The sequence below is a fragment of the Tilletiaria anomala genome (assembly GCF_000711695.1).
Source record: "Tilletiaria anomala UBC 951 chromosome Unknown K437scaffold_31, whole genome shotgun sequence".
NCBI classification, from domain to species: Eukaryota; Fungi; Basidiomycota; class Exobasidiomycetes; order Georgefischeriales; family Tilletiariaceae; genus Tilletiaria; species Tilletiaria anomala.
Genome location: NW_013546991.1, coordinates 63,388 through 81,713, shown reverse-complemented (window position 1 = coordinate 81,713; position 18,326 = coordinate 63,388). Strand labels below are relative to the sequence as shown.

Here is an 18,326-nt window from a genome sequence, read left to right as displayed (position 1 = left end):
CGCTTTTACCTCAGCCTTCACGCACTGGTCGCCTACCTCCGCGCGCGGCGTCGCCAGAAACTGGAAGCAAGGCGTTCGCAAGCTCATTGCTGGCGATGCGTTAACCATTGCTGTGGGCAAAGAGTCGCAGAGGCAGTGGGACACAGGGAGGCTAAATGCACGCAAAGGTATACAAGGTTGTAGAATATAGTGTAGGATACACGCAATCTCAATCTTGTTGATGGAATAATAATACTACAGATGGTATGAATGCACTGTATGTCGTTCAGAGCAAAGATGGAGAGAAGAAGTCAGCTTAAGGCCGAACAAGCCGAAACATGCGGTGACACTGCGAAGGCGTTGAGTTGAAGAGCAAGCTTCCAACATCCACCCAGGCTTCCTCTAAGCTCCATCCAAGCCAGGTCTTGGTGAGTGAGACAGGTCAGTGTAACTATGACATTTGTATCTCCGGGTCTTCGCAACTCCTCCCAAAGGAAGGCCGCTCGAGAAAATTGGGAAAGTTATCATCCTTCCATCTCGCAGAAGCAAGGTCCCTTCCATGAAAGACTCTCGCCGTTCCATATTCCCCTCGCTGTTCCTTTCGATGGCTCTCTAGCGGATACGAAGCATGTACTCACATTGTCTGTGTAAAGCTTGACAGAAGGGATGTCACAAAGGCATCAGCGAATGGGTCAAGAAGAAAGCTTCTTTAAAAAAAGTTGCACGCATATAAATGCAATATTCTGAACAGCTCCCATTTCCGGGTTCCGAGTTCCGGGACTTTCATCAACATCCGCCGACTTGTCTCCTCTCCACTTTATTCATGGCCTTGGCTGGGCATACGTATGGTGTCACACTTCGACCCGGAAGGAAGCCAGCCCCAAAGCATTTGCAGCAAGGTGACAACCCGCCTGCAGGGCTACAAAACATCCGGGAACGCAGGATCCTCCGTGGGCTCCATGGGACTGTGAGCTGGCAGAGTGCGAATCGGTGAGCGTCGTAGCCGAACAGAAAATCGCGTGTCGCCCCAGCTAAGGCCATCTCGCGCTCACTTGCCTATCAGAAGAACCGAATATATCGATGGGGCCTCCAGGTAAAGACTTTCAATTCGCTCGTGCAAAAGGCGGAGCACTGCTCAGTAAGGGGAGGGAGAGCAGCTATCATGCGTCGCCATCAGCGTGCGCTACTCTCTCAGGCCCACGAGTCGCTTAGGCGGGCCGCAAGCGGGAGCGGGGGCGGGAGCAGCAGCAGCAGCGGCGGCGGCGGCTGCAGTGGTAGCGGCAGAGGCAGCCGCAGCCGCAGCAACAGCAATAGCTACAGCAGCTCTGAGGTAGGCTGTTTATCTGGCTCACAATACACTGCACTTCCTTGCTCATCGCTAGCCACAAGCTCCAAAGTCATGCTACCTCCTCCTCCGCGGGACTTCTCGGTGCAAGAGCTTCTCAATCCTGGTTCGAGAAACGAGACCGAAGACGTTCGAAGTGATGGCCTTTTCTCGCGGCTCACCTTTCTCTATCCTCGGGCATGCTTTTCATACCCTTTCATGCCCGCTATTGACCGAACGATAATTGTGGCCAGGCGGCACGCCAGTACCAGCAGCGGCAACACGTCCTTGCTCACTTCGGTCAGGGAGTGCTCCAAGGTAGTGCTTGGTCGGCGTAACAGCTCATCACTAGCACCACAGTCGCCCGAGGCGGGCCGGGAAGAGATGCAGTACGACTACCAGCCACAGAGGTCGCTGTCACCAAGCCTTGCGGAAAGAGCAAAGGAACCAGTGGCATATTCCCACAGGAAGGAGACGTGGTGGGAGAAGCAGCAGCAGTTGCCACTGGCTTCAATACCCCAGGCAGATACATGCGAGTCTTCAATAGGGGCCCCATACCTTGATGGCGGCGAGGAGTGGCACGCCAGCCCTTACACAGGCCAAGCTACTACACAGCGGGTTTCCGGTCGCTCCTCCTCAGCGTTAGACCAGATCAGGATGCAAGTTGAGCGCAGAGCCTGGGATGCTGCAGTAAAGCAGGTCATCCACCTCATACAAGGACATCAAGCACAAATGCCGAGACTCCGGACTGATGAGGTCTTACGGCGACAGGAAAAGGCGAAGGAGAGCGATGTGGAACTCGTGTCAGTGGCAGATCTTGTTCTGGCAAGCTGGCTGGGCAAGGCGAAACCGAAAGCGAAGAGGGAGCACAAAGAGATCATGTTGCATCTCTGGCATGTCGCCTCGGAAGCGGGATTGCACTTCTCAGACACAGTAGCGGCGCGATACACGCATTATCTCGTCAAAGCTGGCGACTCCAAGGCTGCTGCCGGCGTGGTTAAGGCTCGGCTCATGGCTCTGCGGCAGGTTCAAAGCGGAGGGGCCAACGAAAATAATGGCAAAGCTCCAAGTCTGCACGTACTTTTCCGACAGTCGCAGTGTCTCGAGCGAGAAATCGATAAGGTCTGCACTCAAGGAATGTCTGTATACCGGGATATCATGCAGATGTGGGCGGATATGCTTCGACAGGGTTTACTGTCCACTCCGACATTCTCCCACTTGCGCTGGCTCATCCCCGCACTCGTGCGATTTGTGCGGATGGCACCGCTCGAAAATGCAGACCTTGCTTCGGCACTCAAAGTCTTCGTTGAACTCGAGTGCGGCAATGATGCTCCCTCATTGGATCTGCACACATTTACCACCCTTCTCTCTTTCACGCTATCCCATATTGGCAACAGCGAGCTTGCCTTGCAGCTTATCCAGCAGCACATTGGCCCAGCTTCGCGCTCCGGGCTAGTAGCGGACAATGCTGTGCGCAACGTCCTCTTCCAACATGCTGCATCCAAGCGCAGTCCAGACCTGATGACCATCGCAATGCAGCGCTCTCTGCTTGGGGCATCACCGGGAGAGGGGCAGCATCCGCCGCCGCCGCCTCCACCTTTCCAAACAGCACTTGCATTCGAACAGGCTTTTGGAGATGCAATAGAGGCCAACAACGTGCACGGCCTGGCGATCATGATGCGATGGGTCGTGCATGAGAATCTATGGCCTGGCGACGTACCTGACTTACGCAAGCAGCGCCTACGACGGCTGCTCGGCCACCTCTGGCCCGAACTGTTGACGCAGCCTGATCGCACGCGCCTCTTTCCGCAGCGTGGTGAGCAGGATTTCGCTTGTGCAGCGGACGACTACGTACTGGCCGCCGGCATGCATCTCTGCGTTGAGGGCGGACAGCGCGGCCTGGCACTCAAGATTTGGGAGCGCTTCAAGCCGCGAATTACCAAGCGCGCCAAGTCAGGCGTTCGCCCGGTGCCCTTGGAGCCTGCGACGATCTTCTTCAAGGCGCTGGGTGAACGAGCGGAGAAGCAGCGCAGACTCAAATCGCGTGGCGATCCTGCATCAGCGGCACGGTGGGCTGACCAGACGCTCCGCACGGCACGCATTACTTTTGGAATGCTGGACAGGCACTGGCAAGCTCACTCGCCGGCCATCCGCGTCGATCAGGCGTTCTGCAATGCGGTGCTCGAAGTGATCGCACAAGCGCTCGTCACGGTCGACATGTGCATGACTGGCAGGGAGTTTCAACGCATCCGCGGAACCATTCAGCGCGTCTTTGAGCGCATGATCGAAACCAAACTGTGCGTCTCTCCGCGGCATCAGCATCTCTATCACCTGTTGCTTGCGTCTAAAGAGTGACATGTAGTGTACAGCGAATTTGGAAAGAAGCGCGAAGCGCTCATAGCCACTGTGAATCGCAAGCAAGTTAGAAAGTGATTGTCAGCTGCATTATCCTCCCTTCCTGGGATAGGGCCGAGTACGCACCTCGATAGTTGCGGGAGGCTTGGAGGAGATGTCAAGGACGACACGGTTGACGCCGGCGACCTCGTTGGTGATGCGATTGGAGACTTTGCACAGGAAGTCGAATGGGAACGGGAACCAGGTGGCAGTCATGAAGTCGGTCGTCTGCGCCGCACGGAGGGCGATGACCTGGTCGTACGTCCGCTTGTCGCCTTGGACGCCGACGGCGCGTACCGGTAGGAGCACCGCGAACGCCTGGCTAATCTGGTCGTAGAAGCCAGCATTGCGGATCTCCTCGATGTAGATCTTGTCGGCGTGCTGCAGGATCTTGACCTGGTCGCGTGTGACGGGCCCGAGGATGCGGATCGCGAGGCCGGGGCCAGGGAACGGATGGCGCCCAACGAGGTGCTCCGGGATGCCCATGACGCGGCCGAGAGCGCGGACTTCGTCTTTGAACAGCTCGCGCAGCGGCTCAATGAGCTTCAGCTTCATGTCTTCCAGCAAGCCGCCAACGTTGTGGTGCGTCTTGATGGTCGCCGAGGGTCCCTTGAAGCTGATGCTCTCGATCACGTCCGGGTACAGCGTTCCTTGTAGCAAGAACTCAAACTTGCCCTTGGCCTCGTGCGCCTTGCCGCTGGCCAGCGCCGCTAGCTCCTCTTTCTCCGCCTGCTCCTCGAGCTTGGCGACCTCTGCTTCAAAGACATTGATGAAGGTGTTGCCGATGATCTTGCGCTTTTTTTCTGGGTCCTCTACACCCTCCAGCCGACTGAGGAAGAGATCAGAAGCGTCGACGATGGTCACGTTGACGCCTAGATCTTTGTTGAGCATCTGGTCGACCTGCTTGGCCTCGTCTGCTCGCAGGACGCCGTTGTCCACCATGACGGCGTGGAAGCGGTCGCCGATAGCCTCGTGCATCAACTTCGCGGCGACACTACTGTCCACACCTCCTGAAATGGCGCCGAGGACGCGACCTTTCGGACCGACGATGTCCCGGATGCGTTTGATCTCCTTGTCGATGAATGTCTCCATCGTCCAGTCTCGCCGGCACTTGCAGATGTTGGAAACAAAGGACTCGAAGAGCTCTTTGCCGCGCGGCGAATGCGTCACCTCGGGGTGGAATTGGATTCCATAGATAGGTTTTGTCCTGTGAGCGATGGCAGCGAACGGTGCCGTCGGCGTGCGCGCGACGACCTCGAAGTCAACAGGAGCCTTGGAGAGCTGATCGCCGTGCGACATCCACACGGGTACCTCGCCGCTGACATCCTCGAACAAAGCATCCATGTGCTTGTCTCCCGTCTTGACAATGCTAATAGTAGCACTACCATATTCGCGGTGATCATGTGGGTCCACCTTACCGCCGTGGTTCCATGCGATCTCTTGCAACCCATAGCAGATGCCCAGGACGGGGACACCAGCTTCAAAGACGTCTGGGTCGACACGTGGCGCACCGTCGTCGTAGACCGAGTACGGGGAGCCGGACAGGATGATCCCCTTTGGCTTCCAGTCCAGGTCCTTGATCTTCTGGGTGCACGGCAGCATCTCGCAGTACACGTTCAGCTCGCGGCATCTTCGCGTGATGAGGTGCGAGTACTGAGAGCCAAAATCGAGGATCAGAATGGTGTCATACTGACTGTGGATAAACGGGTCGGCCATGTTGGGCAAAATACTGCGAGCTGCTGGATCGGCACACGATGTATCTCTTTGTCTTCCCAGCAGGCTGCGAAGACCTTCAAGGATGACAAGGTCTCTTCCCGAAAAGACCACCCTGATCAGATGTTAGCATCTCTAGTCTTTTTTTGCTGAGAGGTTGAGGTGAACTCCATTCCAGATTCTCCGACGAGACGCCCAAGAAAAAAAATTCTTGTCTCAACGCGACGCAAATGGATATGCAATGTAGGGTTGCTACACGCATTCTTTCTTTTTCAATTCTCGTGCGAGAAAAGAAATAACCCAAACTTCTACCCGGCTGCTTTGGAGGCTATCACCTTTGTCGGTGTCGTAGGTCCTAAGTTACGGACACGTGTCTTCATGCGTAGTGGGTTGGCGACACCAGCATCTCGTCGGACTGGAACCTGGCCGTCGCGCGCGAGCAGCTGCAGCGTTTTTGGGTGACAGAAGCGCTCAAATCCAGGGAAGGCGGCCGAAGCGACGAGCAGTCGGACTGGGCAGCGGTCAAGATGCGCAAGGATGTGCGCATCGTGCTCGCCGGTGATGCCAATGTGGGAAAATCTACGCTCATTACATCCTTGATCAAGGAGCAATATGTCGCCCGGGTGCAGAAGGTCCTACCAGAGATCACCCTGCCGGTGGAAGTTGCGCCAGAGGGGGTGGTGACCAAGATCAGTGATACCAGTTGTGAGCTTGACTCCTTGCATTTGTGGCCACCTGATACAAGTAGCTTGACGCTGAGATTATATACACCCTCTGGCAGCCTCCCCAGAGAAAAGGTCACATATGGAGAGTGAGCTACGACGAGCGAACGTGATTTGCATCGTTTATTCCATCGAGGCTCCAGCATCGTTCGACCGAATACCCAACTATTGGCTGCCCTACCTGCGATCGCTCGGCATCAATGTCCCCGTCATTCTCGTAGGGAACAAGATCGATCTACGGTCAGGTGATGTCACAAACAAGGCACTGGAAGAAGAGCTGGCACCAATCATGACCGAGTTCAAAGAGGTAGAGACGTGCGTCGAGTGCAGCGCCAAGATCCCTCTGAACGTGAGCGAGGTGTTCTACTTTGCCCAAAAAGCGGTTCTATACCCTACTGCTCCCCTGTACGACTCGCGGAGCCACGCACTCAAGCCTGCCTGCGTCGAGGCGCTCAAGCGGATATTCAAGCTGTGCGACATGGACAAGGACGGGCTGCTGAACGATTACGAGCTCAACGATTTCCAGCGGAGATGCTTTGATGCACCTTTGCAAGCGCAGGAATTGGAAGGTATTAAGGACGTCGTCGCGGATGGAGCACGCGAAATTGGATGGAGTCCAGAAGGGAATGGCAGCGATCCTGGGCTCCACAATGGTGGGAATGGCGATTACTTTGGGCGCGCCTCCAGCAGCAGCGATGGAGGCCACAGCTCGTACTACGACAACCCACATTTACGCGACAATGGCTTGACGCTCGCTGGCTTTCTCTACCTCCATACTCTGTTCATTCGCCGTGGAAGGCTAGAGACGACATGGACTGCGTTGCGTACATTCGGCTACGGCTCGGACTTGGCGCTGGTCGACTCATTCGTACACCCGCCTTTCCACGTCTCGGCGGACTGCTCAGTGGAATTGTCGCCGCACGGGTACCAGTTCCTGACAGACATCTTCGAGGTCCACGATAAGGACCATGACAGTGCCCTGTCGGATGAAGAGCTCGCGAATCTGTTCAGCACCGCTCCTGGCAATGCGCATCCATGGAAAGGGACTGGCTTCCCGCAGGAGACGACCATCACGAACGAACACGGTTCCGTGACGCTGCAAGGCTGGCTCGCGCAATGGAGCATGACAACACTGCTTGACTACCGCACGACACTGGCGTACATGGCCTACCTCGGCTACCCTTCCTTCTCGGCGCTCGGCATGCACGTCAGCACGTCCACGCCTCCGAGCCTGCAGTCACCGGTGGACGAGCTGCCGGGCGCGCGCAGAGCGGGCGGGGACAACACGGGTGCGGCGAACGGAAATGGCTATGGCGGTCACAGCAACAGCAGTACAGCCAAGGGAATGAACACGTTGGGAGCCTCCTCGCCAGCACCGATCTTCTTGAGGCGCAAGGGCAAGGACGCGCTGCCACACCCGGACACGACGTCGGCGTTGAAGGTGACCAACCCGCGGCGGGCGGACCGCAAGAAGAAAGGCCGCGTGCAGCGCAATGTGTTCTTAGCGCTTGTATTTGGCGGTGCGGGGAGTGGGAAGACGAGTCTGTTGCGTGCGATGATCGGGAAGCGGTTCAGCTTTGAGTACGAGCCTACTGGGATACCGATCAGCGCCGTCAGTGCGGTGGAGCATGCCGGTGCTGAAAAGTATTTGGTGGTGAGTGAACTCCAGTGAGCGTCTTTCTGCCGGACAGGTCTGAATTTGCTTTGTGCCCCTTTCCTTGCACAGCTCCAAGAATACGGCTCTCACAACGAAGCCGAGGCGCTGCGGTCGACAGCGAAGCTGAACGCAGCGGACGTGATCGTCTACGTGTACGACTCTTCGGACACGAACTCGTTCTCGCACATTTCCAACCTGCGTCAGAAGCACTCGTCGTCGACATTGTCGTACGGGTACCTGCTCAGCGGCATACCGTGCCTGTTTGTCGCGACGAAAGCGGACCTGGACCTGGCAGTCCAGAGGCACGAGGTTCAACCGGACGTGTACTGCCGCAAGCTAGGGATCGCCATCCCCGGACTGGGCGCAGGGCCGCTGAACGTGAGCGTGCGGATGGACCAGCTGGCCGAACTATTTCAGCGCATCGTCGGCATCGCGGTCGACAGCCGCGGCGCCGTACCGGGTGGCCGGCGCGCCGACGGCGCACTGACTGGTCTCACGCGCGGGCGGTGGTGGCTGTACGTCCTGTTCGGCGTTGTGTGCAGCACTGGCGGCGTGCTGTTCGTGGCAAAGCGGTACGGGTCCGTGCACGTCAGAGGGATTGGCCTGTCAGCGTCCGGCTCCCTGCCCTCTGCGGGCGGCTCCACTTCTTCGGCAGGCACGCCCGGCGCAGGCGCAGCATGGCTCGGCGCGCTCTGGGGAAACGTCGCAGGCGGCAAGCGAGAACTGTAGGCGGGTTTTTTTCCTTTTTCTTCACTTGCGTTCGTCGCTCTCTCTAGTTGACCCTGTAGCACAATGGCATAGTATCAGCATCGGCTGTCCAAACGGCTCCCCCCCCCTCCGGGAAAGGTTCTGGCTCCCGTCGTGATCACTGCCTGCGGACTGCCGTCGATGGAGTGTCGACAAGAGTGGGGGGTAGATCCACGGCCGACGATTCATCAAGTCGCGAAGGTCACAAAAGAAGTAATACTGCAAATGAGATGGTTCCTCTTTCTCTCCACCCGCAGTCGCTTGACACAATTGGCTGCACACACAGAGCGAAACGGACATGGAATTAAGTGCATGCACCGAGTCCGACAGTGGCTGGTGAATGTGGCGGTTGTATAAGCCGATCGTAGAGTATCGCTGAACCAAATGTCTCCCCGGCAATCTCTTGTGCGCGCGGTAAACGCGGCAATCTGCCCTTTTAGTTGCTGAGCTAAGAGTGCGTTTCCCCTTGTCGATCGACATTCCTCTATTCCGTATGCACTGCGTTGCGCCTCGTTGGGATGAGGTTCTGTCCTCGCTCGGGCATCCCCCGCGAAGAGTATCAATATAAAGAGGATCCGGCGACAAAGGAATGAATTATTGCATCTCCCCAGCTCCTCGCTCTGCCCTCTTCCTCCCAGCTTCTTGCATTCGGCCCCGCTTGCACCCAGCCCTCCATCTTCGACAACCTGCAAGACAGCATGGCACCCGTCGCTACCGACTCGGCCGTGCCCTCCCTCAAGGAGAACCTGACCTTAATGTGAGTACGATGTTTGTTGGCTAGTTTGATGGGGACATTGCTTCCTCGAAGGGGGTAAACGTAGGACGGGTCGGGCCTGCTTTGCTCTCTGCTCCTCTGTGCTGATACGAGTGGCGCAACTTGCTGATATCCTACGCTCCCTTTCCATGTATGATCTCGCTGCTCTGCACCTGGTTGCCTACCTGCTCTCTAGGGCCACGCACGATTGTCAGCTCAAGCTCGTCAAGTCTGATGCGCCCAAGCCTGGTCCTGGTCAGGCTCTCGTGCACGTTCGTGCCACCGGGTATGTTTGAGAAAAGCTCCTTCAATTGGAAAGTACAAACTGCTGATTCCTTACATCCTTATGCTCGCCGTTTTTGTGACATTTGCTTCTTCGCTCTTGACCAGTGTCTGCGGCTCTGACGTGCACTTCTGGAAGCACGGCTGCCTCGGCCCCTGGACCATCACCGACCAGACCGCGCTGGGACACGAATCAGGCGGAATCGTCATTGCTGTCGGTGCAGGCGTGACAAACGTCAAACCTGGTGACCGCGTCGCTATCGAGCCCGGTGTACCATGCGGTAAAGCTACGTGCAAATATTGCCTGACGGGCCAGTACAACCTTTGCCCAACGGTAGATTTCTACAGGTGAGGTCCTACTGCTCAAGCAATGCTGGCGCTGTACTTATGCAAATGACCCATGATTCACTCCCCTTTCCCTCTCCTTTCTTCTCTTTCCTTTCCTAGTGTTCCGCCCGCAAACGGCACCCTTACACGCTACCATGTCCACCCAGCTGGGTGGCTTCACAAAGTGCCGGACTCGCTCTCTTACGCCGAGATTGCCTGCTTGGAGCCCTTGTCCGTCTGCTTGCACGCCACGCAACGCGCCGACATCCGTCTCGGCCACCCGGTTCTGATCACTGGTGCAGGGCCTATCGGGGTAGTACAGCTTCTTTGCGCAAAAGCAGCCGGCGCAAGCCCCATCGTCATTACGGATCTGCAGCAGGACCGATTGGACTTTGCAAGAAAGCTGGTGGCGGATGTGGAGACGTACAAGGTGGATGTGAACAAGACACCTCGGGATGCTGCAAGGGAAATTGTTGCGCTCTTCACCAAGGCGGCGGGTGGCGTTGAGGAATTGATGCCCTCGATCGCCATGGAATGTACTGGTGTTGAGTCCAGTATCTCTACTTGCGCGTGTGAGTGATCTCTTCAGGTGCAACCTCAAACGAACTTCTTATGAAACCACTGAAAAAATCAATCCTCTCTTGGCTCCGTTCTCCCGGCAGTCTCTGTCGCTCCGGGTGGAAGGATCATGGTCATTGGTGTCGGCAAGCCTAAGATTTCGATCGATTTCATGCACATTTCTACCAACGAGCAGACTTTGCTCTTCCTCTTTCGATACCGCGATACCTGGCCCAAGGCCATCCGGCTCGTCGCTTCCGGAGTCATCAACGTCAAGCAAATTGTAACCTCTACCTTCCCCCTCGAGAAAGCAAAGGAAGCTGTCGAGCACGCGGCTGACCGGACCAAGTTCTCAGTTAAGACAATCATTGTCGATGATGAATAAACGAGAAAAGTTAGCGCTTGAGGACAGAATTGGGCTGATGCTCAGTAATGGATACATCGGGTTAATAATAGTATACGCATTGAGGCTAGCGAATCGATCAAGAGGAAGGCAAGCCGGCCTGTTTTGCAAGTCCTATCCATTGACATCATTGTGATAAAAAGTTAGACTGCCACAATCTGTCTCACGCCTGCTATCGCTTCGGACAGCCAGCTCGCTTCGATCGCGCTGACGCAGCGCACAAACAGCTGAGACGTCAAGACCACTTCCTCAAACACAATCACATCCGGCTGTCGATGTGCGAGGACAGAGGATGGGTGTATTTTAACGATCTAGCAGTGTCGGAAAGCAGATAGTCACGTCAGAGCCGTGTAGCAGAAGCGAGTGAGTTCGGCAAGTTCTTACTTACATCACTACCACGCTTGTACCCCGGCCCTTCGGGGTTGCGGTAAGCACATTGGTGCGTGCGCGCAGGCAGCAATGCCTTGCGCAGTTGCTCATACGATTCATCCTGCAACGTCTGCCAATTGGCGCGCATAGCAGCTTGCTGGCCCGGGCGACTGACAAACATGCCATCCGCAGTAGCGGCGCCGGCACCGGCGAAGAACGCTTTATCTTGGCCGTCGCCGTTGTCGCCATCATCGTCGTTGTTGAAATCTTGCGAGGAAGAACCCGCGGTGGACCCGTCGCGCTTTCGATGCAAGGAGCTGCCGTCCTCGTCATCGCAGACGATCCCCCGCTGCTTGCAGATGCGCTTGAGCTGCTGCCGGATGGCGAAAATGTTCGACATGGTGCGATAGTGGATGAAGTGCTTCTCGCACCAGGCACGAACCTCCTCTCGCCCTTGCTTGGGCGTTTTTGCGAACTTCACTGCTTGCTCTGATATGGCGATGAATTGGTACAGCACAGAGAGGAACGTCGCGTGATCGCCGCTCCGATGAGCCAGGCTGGCGCGCGCAAGTGATGCTTGCTCTTTCCGCTCCGAATCGTTCGGCTCGAAAAACATACCCCGGTCGGCACTGAGGATCGCCACAAGGTCCCGTGCTTGTCGCGCCACCGTCGGTGAGACCTGCCCCGCCGCCAACAAAACACGAGCAAACGACGGTGAGAGCGGAAGCATAGCCATTTTGGCCCCCAGCGGAGAGATCGCAGGTGCCTCCTGCGATTCGCCCGCCTTCTCCAGAATAATCGCACCGAGCTGCATGAGCCGCACCATGGTTTGCGCAATGTCATCCCCCGCGGGCGCATCGAGCCAGTCGAAGCTCATCGGGTTGCGGCCAACGGCACAGAGCTGCAGGCATGCGTTTGCAAGGTCGACTTTGAGGATATCAGGCGTGGGGCTCTCCGCGAGGCCTTCGAAGGCGTGCTTCGTGTATAGATGAAAGCATGTCCCCGGCCCATCACGTCCTGCACGACCTGCACGTTGCATCGCTGAGGACCGTGAGATGGGCTCGGACTCGAGGATCTCGACGCCGGTCGCGTGTGAGTATTTTTTGACTTTAGACAGACCCGAATCGATGACATACTTGATGCCAGGGATGGTGACCGACGTTTCGGCAATGTTCGTCGCCAGGACAATCTTGCGCGTGCGCGGCGGCGTGGGTTGGAAGACGGCCATGCTTGCGTCTGAGCCAAGCGCAGCATACATAGGTAGCACGAGCATATCATCTGGCGGCTGTTTTGAAATCCGTCGTCTTTTATTGGGATTGCCTGCTCCATTGACGTCTTCCGCAGGTGCGCCTTCCAGCTTGGTCTCGTGCCATGCTTTCAACTCTTTTCCATACGACTCGAGCTGACTGCGCAACTTTTCGATCTCCTCCTGACCAGTCATGAACACCAGAACATCGCCTGGAGGGTTCTCCAGATGGACCTGCAGAATTGTTCGAAGTGCTGCGTCCGCCCAATCTTCGCAGCTGTCGACTGTGTGGCATATGTCGACCGCGTGCTGTCGGCCTTGCACGTATAGGATAGGCGCTGGCGCTATCTTTCCTGCGCTCTGTTGTCCAAAAAAGTCGGCAAATTTTTGTGCGTCCAAAGTAGCACTCATGACGACGATCTTGAGCTCTGGCGGTGCTTCGTCACGTGCTTTTCCATTCACTTCCGTGCTAGCGTCATTATTCTTGGACTGTAACCATTCTAGCCGCCTGCGCTTTCGATCGCGTTGAATGCTTTTGGCGAGGCCGAGGACAAGATCGGTATCGAGGGTCCTTTCGTGCGCTTCGTCGATGATCAGAACCGAATAGCGCGACAACAGCGATGGTTGTAGGTTTCGGCAACCGGCGTTCGTTTCTATCATCTGCGCAAGAGTTTGCAGGCCTCGACCCATCATCTCACGAAGGACAAAGCCATCCGTCATGAATTTGATGCGTGTCGATGGACCGGTGCGATCGTCGAATCGAATCGAGTAGCCCACGAGGGCATCGTCTTTGCTTGGGCCAGCATGTGCTGCAGCAGAAGCTGCGCCATCAGTCTCGGCGCCGCCATTGGTAAAAGTGCTCTTTCGCCACATGCTCCCTTTAGCGGAGCCATGAAGCACAGCATGACTGAGACTTTGCGGATCAGGACACCCCATCTCTTGAGCGACACGCCGGGCCAGCGAGATGGCTGCCACTCGACGCGGCTGGGTGACGCCGATGAGAAGGTTCTGGCTTCGGTCGTTGGAGTTGGAAGCTGCACCGCAGAAGCCAGCCTCATACAAGAACTGTGGTATTTCTGCCCGGCCGCACTCAGTGTCGTCAGTGGACATGTGCCAAGTGTCTCCGTCCAGCTTTCACTCACGGGTCGTTTTCCCGCTGCCCGTCTCTCCCAGGAGAATCACGGTATCATTTTCACGCACAGCCTTGACGATTGCGTCTCTCCCTGCCCAAATAGGCAGCTCTTTCCTGGATTCCAGAATCCGGGTGTCGACATTCCTTTCCAACGCTTTCCACTTGCCCTTCATGGGGTTCGCCGACGCCCCACTCGCGTTCTTCGTGGGCGAGAGGCCAGAAGAACCAGCCTTGAAGTTGGCGAAGCCTGCTTGAGCCGCAGCCTTGAGAACGGATGAAGAATCCTCGTTGGTCCACCCTTGGGCACCCTGGCCATTCGAAGAGTTCCGGGCGGTGTGGAGACCATTAATAGCAGTTAGATGTGATTTCCTCCGGAAGTCGCAGCTCGAATCATCGCCATTGGTGCTGGCGCTGGCCGCATCGTGATCAGATTCTTGCGCAATCAACCTGAGGTCAGGGTTGATACTGGCGCCTCCGTTCGACTTAGACCCTGCAAATACCGGCTTGTAGCTGTCAGGGCCAGCATCGGCCTGGCGGTGTTTCTTCTTGCCCATGTTGTCGATATGACTGGCTCCACTGGTCTTGGATAACTTCGCCGCACTGTGCCTGCCCTAAAAGGAGACAGCTGCGCGATTCGGAAGCATCAGGTTTCAGTGGTAGAATAAAGGCACCCTTCCTCGTTTCAGCGATCTTTCCAGCACTCCGCTGTCTGCCGTGGGAGTGTACCTGATGTCTCGAAATGCGGTTTTTGTGCGTGTATGACGGCGTACCATCTTTCCGAGTCCCTCATCTCGAGCGATGACCATGGTCGCAAAGAAAAATGATTTTTGGCGCGCATTCCGAATCCCGCCGTTCCCGAAACGCACAAAAAAAATAACTGAACCCTCGCATATCCTACTTCTATTGTACTCAAAGATGCCGTATGCGAGAGTAATGCGCCATCAATCCCATACATTGGCTTAACGCGAAAGCAACGCAGATGCATGCAGTGAATATCGCGCTGCTCTGCAACCGCACTGATGCGACTTGGCGAGCATCGTGTGTCAAGCCCAGCTGAACTCAGTCGGTCCGACATGAAAGATGGGATTGAACAAAGTAAACTAAAATACTGGAGCCAATACACCTCGTTCAACGATGGTTGGACGCGAAGTGCAGGCGCCGCCACTACCAATGCAAGGTATTCGTGCGGATAATTACTCTCGAGAGATGCTGATAAAGTCGTGAGCCGATCGTTGCTGATGCGTCGTGTGCAGAGTGAGAGAGTTGGGGAAAAAACGGAATCAACAAGTGAAGATATCGTGCGCCATTCGTATCTTGATCAGCTCGAGAGCTTGTTCTGCTTATTTTAATGGAGGGACGCCTATTAACTCGGTTCTTACTTCATCGACCCATCAAAAGTCTCTGCTATCCATGTGACCATGCATGTCGCCTGTGTCACCGCCGATGTTTCCGAGAACGCCACCCTCGAAGTCACCATCGCCCAGATCCCCTCCACCAGCATCACCTCCATCATCCGTACCACAGTCAGGTAAATTGACAGGTTCTAGAGTGAAGTCGCTCGGAGCCGGCTCCGGTTCGTGGGCAGGGGCGCCTCCATCGCAGGTTGTTCAGCTGGAGGATAGGGGTCCGCTGGTTCATGGGGATCACCGCATTCTCTGTCTCGCTGACGACCTGTTGGTACGAGAAGCCGAGGATGGGAATGAGGTCAGGTCGCACCGCCAGCGCACACCGTTTGCATGTGGAAAGTACAGAATGGCGGGAGAGCAAATCATGGGAGATACAATTTTCCGGACCGGTACCGTCGCCTTCACCGGGTGCAGGAGATGTATGGATGCATGTACCATCACCGGCAAGAGGCCGCTACCGTCAGTGGGAGGGGTGCTGCCGTCAGCAGGGGGGGCTACCTTCCGCGGGAGGGGTGCACTGCCGTCTGCTGTAAGGGCGTTACCGTCCGTTGAAGAGGCGCTGTCGTCAGCTGGAGGGGCTGTAGGAGGGCCGCATTCAGTAGCAGAAGGGGTGTCACCAGCAGGGAGGGGCGCTGCCATTGGTGCGAGGAGGACCGGCGCTGCTGGCTACGGGAAGGATGGTAGGAAGAGGTGCACCAGTGCCGCCATCGACAAGAGGAGCGCTAGGAGCCTGCTCGGCTCTCCCCATCAGTGCCACTGCCAGCACCTAGTGCAGTTGGGCGTCTGGGGTCGTTGAGCCTGGGTTGTCGCTATCTGTTGTGTTGTTGCCCATTCCTTTCGTTCCAGAGCCGGGAGTCAATGTGCCATCGCCGCAGCTTCGAGCGTCACGACCTATGGGCGTCAGTGGGTGAGCGCGAGGACTGTCACGCTGGATGAGAAGATGAGCTCATGCGAGATACATCCTGCTGACTAAGAGTCTCCGCCTGGTGTGGTGAGGCTGGTGCTCCTCGTAAGGTTGCTTCCCTCACCTGGCTTGTGTCGGGTACAGATGGAGCGCCCGCGGTAGGCGGACTGTCGGAAGGTGAGCTGCCAGAGGATGGGTTTCCAGCAGGAGGATTGCTTGCGGGAAAATGATTGGCAGGCAGGTGATTGGCAGGCAGGTTGTTAGCAGGAGAGCTGTTGGAATCAGCAGCACCGCTGTTGCCATCGTTACCGTTGTTTCCGTTGTTTCCGTTGCCATTTCCGTTGTCGTTGTCACCACCGTTGCCACTAACGACACCGCTATTGCTACTGTTGGCGTTGCTGCCATGGTCCCTTGGTACTGTTCCTAGGAGGCCTGAGTATGGCCTTCCATGTGCGCGACATCAGCGCCCTCGAAATGTTGGTCGAAGGTGCCTGCATCGCGCAAGATGTCGTTGACCCCCGCAGTGCGTTGAGGATGCTGCGTTTTGACGTCCTCAGTTCGTGTACAAGGAAGCAGTGTTTACCGCATGAGAATCGACGGTGGGACCGTGCTGATGGACCCATGCTTCTTACTGACGACGGCAGGCCGATGTCTACTGGGCCCAGCCGTACGCACCTGGAGACTAGATTAGGTGGATCCCTTTCCCAATACTGTGAACCCTGTTGGGAAAGGGAAGGATGAGGCAGGGGGAATGATTCATGAGCAAAGACCAATGTTCTTTTGGCTGATATTGGGAGGGAGGTGAAGGCCCCGACTCCGTATGCACTAGTCCTTTCGTGTTAATATTACCGCGAATACAGTATGCGCCGATGCCGTTTAACTAAGGGAAGTCATGCAGCGACCGCTGCACCAGATCGGGGACTCTTCTGGTGAATGTCTGAGGGTTAATTCCTACACCCCATGTTCGGTGGGTCCGTGACCTGGTGCGCGTTAAGGAGCGCGGTGTTGACATTGATTGCCGCTTTCGTGTCTACAACTACTGGGCTCGCGGTAATCGACTCCACCAGTACGACAAAGGTCATGAAGCCCCCTTGCAATCGCAGGAACTACAATAGTGCTGAGCCGAATGAGAGGGAATGCTGACAGTTATCATGACCAGAAATCCAGCATTGGACTGGATTTGGCACAGACACGCAAGAACTCACTTGCATCGGAGCAGCTGCGCCCTCGCAGGCTAATGGTCAGACTTGCAAGGAGCAGACAGCTGGAAAACCACAGCAAACCAGACCAGATGGACCAAGGCCACGGATCTCGCTGCTGCAGGACGCACGACGGTGGGGAAGCAGCCTCATTTTTCCAAGGGATTCTCCTTATAAATGTATTTGGGGGATGTTAAAACATCCTTTGGAGGATTGAATGAAGCTGGGTCATAGAATAGGCCTCAAAAGAAGCTATTGAATACCCTGATTCCGTCATTCCCTCGCAGCGTTTCGATTCGAGTAGATATCATATTGCGCCGAAGCATATGGCGCATACAGCCAGCCTCGGAAATCAGGCAGCAGAAGGCGCCAAAGACCTGTGCATATAGCATGTTTTCTTGAACAATGTTCAAGCGTCGGCCGCCAAGCTTCAACGATCCAACAGACAATCCCTATGTATGTGATGCAGAGTAGTATGAAGATGGTCGGGATCTAGTTGGGATCGGGTATATAGATACTGGAACGATTTGACTCGTTGGTGAGGCTTGTACTGGCGCTTTACCACGTACAAACTATGGACTTTGGTTGATGGTATAGTCGGGTCTACATGGCTGTGATGAGAAGCTCGAGGTGATTCCACGCTGTGTACAAGGACAAGTACTCCAGGGAGCCAGGCGTCGTCGGGACGCGAATCTCCGATCTCCGTGTGGCTGGTTCCTTAGCCTGCACAGATCTGCGCTACTCCGAGGTCTAATCGTTCCTCCTCCATGCGTGAAAGTGCCGTCCCATGTCGAAGGCTGGAAGAGCTGGAAGCTGAGTCGCAAGTCGGAACCGGAAAATGTTGATGCAATGGAATCAAACGGATTGCCGTCCTACGGAGTTAGTCTAAATGTGGTACATGGGCTGAATCGCAGCAAACATGGCGCAATGCTGGCCCTGTTCCACTCGCGGGCGCTCCGAGTTCAGACTTCAGGGCCGGGGGTTCAGATCACGAGTATTAGCTGGTGAAAGGCAATGATGAAGGAGCATGTCATCATCATGCCTATGCGAGTATTGAACGGGTTGATGTTGGAGTGTCGATCAGTTGCTGGAGTGTTATTGCTTTGTTGTAGCCCGCGTCCAAAGGCTAAATTTTCCCAGATCTGCAAAGATGATGAAGCGTCTGTGACACCCGCCAGGCGTGGTGGCCGATGAACAGGGCTCAGTCGTG

General features: G+C 56.1%; 7 protein-coding genes across 7 annotated transcripts; 4 read left to right on the top strand and 3 right to left on the bottom strand.

Annotated features, from left to right (window-relative positions):
- Nucleotides 1–852: 852 nt before the first annotated feature.
- Nucleotides 853–3,709, top strand: K437DRAFT_273738 (uncharacterized protein). Its single transcript, XM_013388321.1, has 2 exons — nt 853–969; nt 1,043–3,709. Exon 2 carries the CDS (start codon nt 1,142–1,144, stop codon nt 3,656–3,658), a length of 2,517 nt encoding a protein of 838 aa, XP_013243775.1. The 5' UTR covers nt 853–969; nt 1,043–1,141; the 3' UTR covers nt 3,659–3,709.
- Nucleotides 3,626–5,544, bottom strand: K437DRAFT_255944 (putative GUA1-GMP synthase). The gene is made up of 2 exons (XM_013388320.1): nt 3,785–5,544; nt 3,626–3,707 (listed from the first exon to the last, which is right to left on the bottom strand). Exons 1-2 carry the CDS (start codon nt 5,411–5,413, stop codon nt 3,699–3,701), a joined length of 1,638 nt encoding a protein of 545 aa, XP_013243774.1. The 5' UTR covers nt 5,414–5,544; the 3' UTR covers nt 3,626–3,698.
- A 246-nt stretch (nt 5,545–5,790) lies between these two features.
- K437DRAFT_234839 (mitochondrial Rho GTPase 1) lies at nt 5,791–8,766 on the top strand. Its single transcript, XM_013388319.1, has 3 exons — nt 5,791–6,115; nt 6,192–7,786; nt 7,859–8,766. Exons 1-3 carry the CDS (start codon nt 5,938–5,940, stop codon nt 8,516–8,518), a joined length of 2,433 nt encoding a protein of 810 aa, XP_013243773.1. The 5' UTR covers nt 5,791–5,937; the 3' UTR covers nt 8,519–8,766.
- Nucleotides 8,767–9,048: 282 nt separating this feature from the next.
- On the top strand, nt 9,049–11,169 carry K437DRAFT_234836 (putative xylitol dehydrogenase). Its single transcript, XM_013388318.1, has 5 exons — nt 9,049–9,293; nt 9,487–9,576; nt 9,681–9,920; nt 10,020–10,471; nt 10,562–11,169. The coding sequence occupies exons 1-5, from the start codon at nt 9,235–9,237 to the stop codon at nt 10,840–10,842; spliced, it is 1,122 nt and encodes a 373-aa protein (XP_013243772.1). The 5' UTR covers nt 9,049–9,234; the 3' UTR covers nt 10,843–11,169.
- K437DRAFT_234834 (P-loop containing nucleoside triphosphate hydrolase protein) lies at nt 10,930–14,322 on the bottom strand. Its single transcript, XM_013388317.1, has 3 exons — nt 13,618–14,322; nt 11,249–13,551; nt 10,930–11,171 (listed from the first exon to the last, which is right to left on the bottom strand). Exons 1-3 carry the CDS (start codon nt 14,159–14,161, stop codon nt 11,004–11,006), a joined length of 3,015 nt encoding a protein of 1,004 aa, XP_013243771.1. The 5' UTR covers nt 14,162–14,322; the 3' UTR covers nt 10,930–11,003.
- Nucleotides 14,323–14,790: 468 nt separating this feature from the next.
- On the top strand, nt 14,791–15,923 carry K437DRAFT_100785 (uncharacterized protein). Its single transcript, XM_013388316.1, has one exon. The coding sequence runs from the start codon at nt 15,030–15,032 to the stop codon at nt 15,807–15,809; it is 780 nt and encodes a 259-aa protein (XP_013243770.1). The 5' UTR covers nt 14,791–15,029; the 3' UTR covers nt 15,810–15,923.
- Nucleotides 15,792–16,629, bottom strand: K437DRAFT_255940 (uncharacterized protein). Its single transcript, XM_013388315.1, has one exon. The coding sequence runs from the start codon at nt 16,218–16,220 to the stop codon at nt 16,038–16,040; it is 183 nt and encodes a 60-aa protein (XP_013243769.1). The 5' UTR covers nt 16,221–16,629; the 3' UTR covers nt 15,792–16,037.
- Between the last annotated feature and the right edge of the window lie 1,697 nt (nt 16,630–18,326).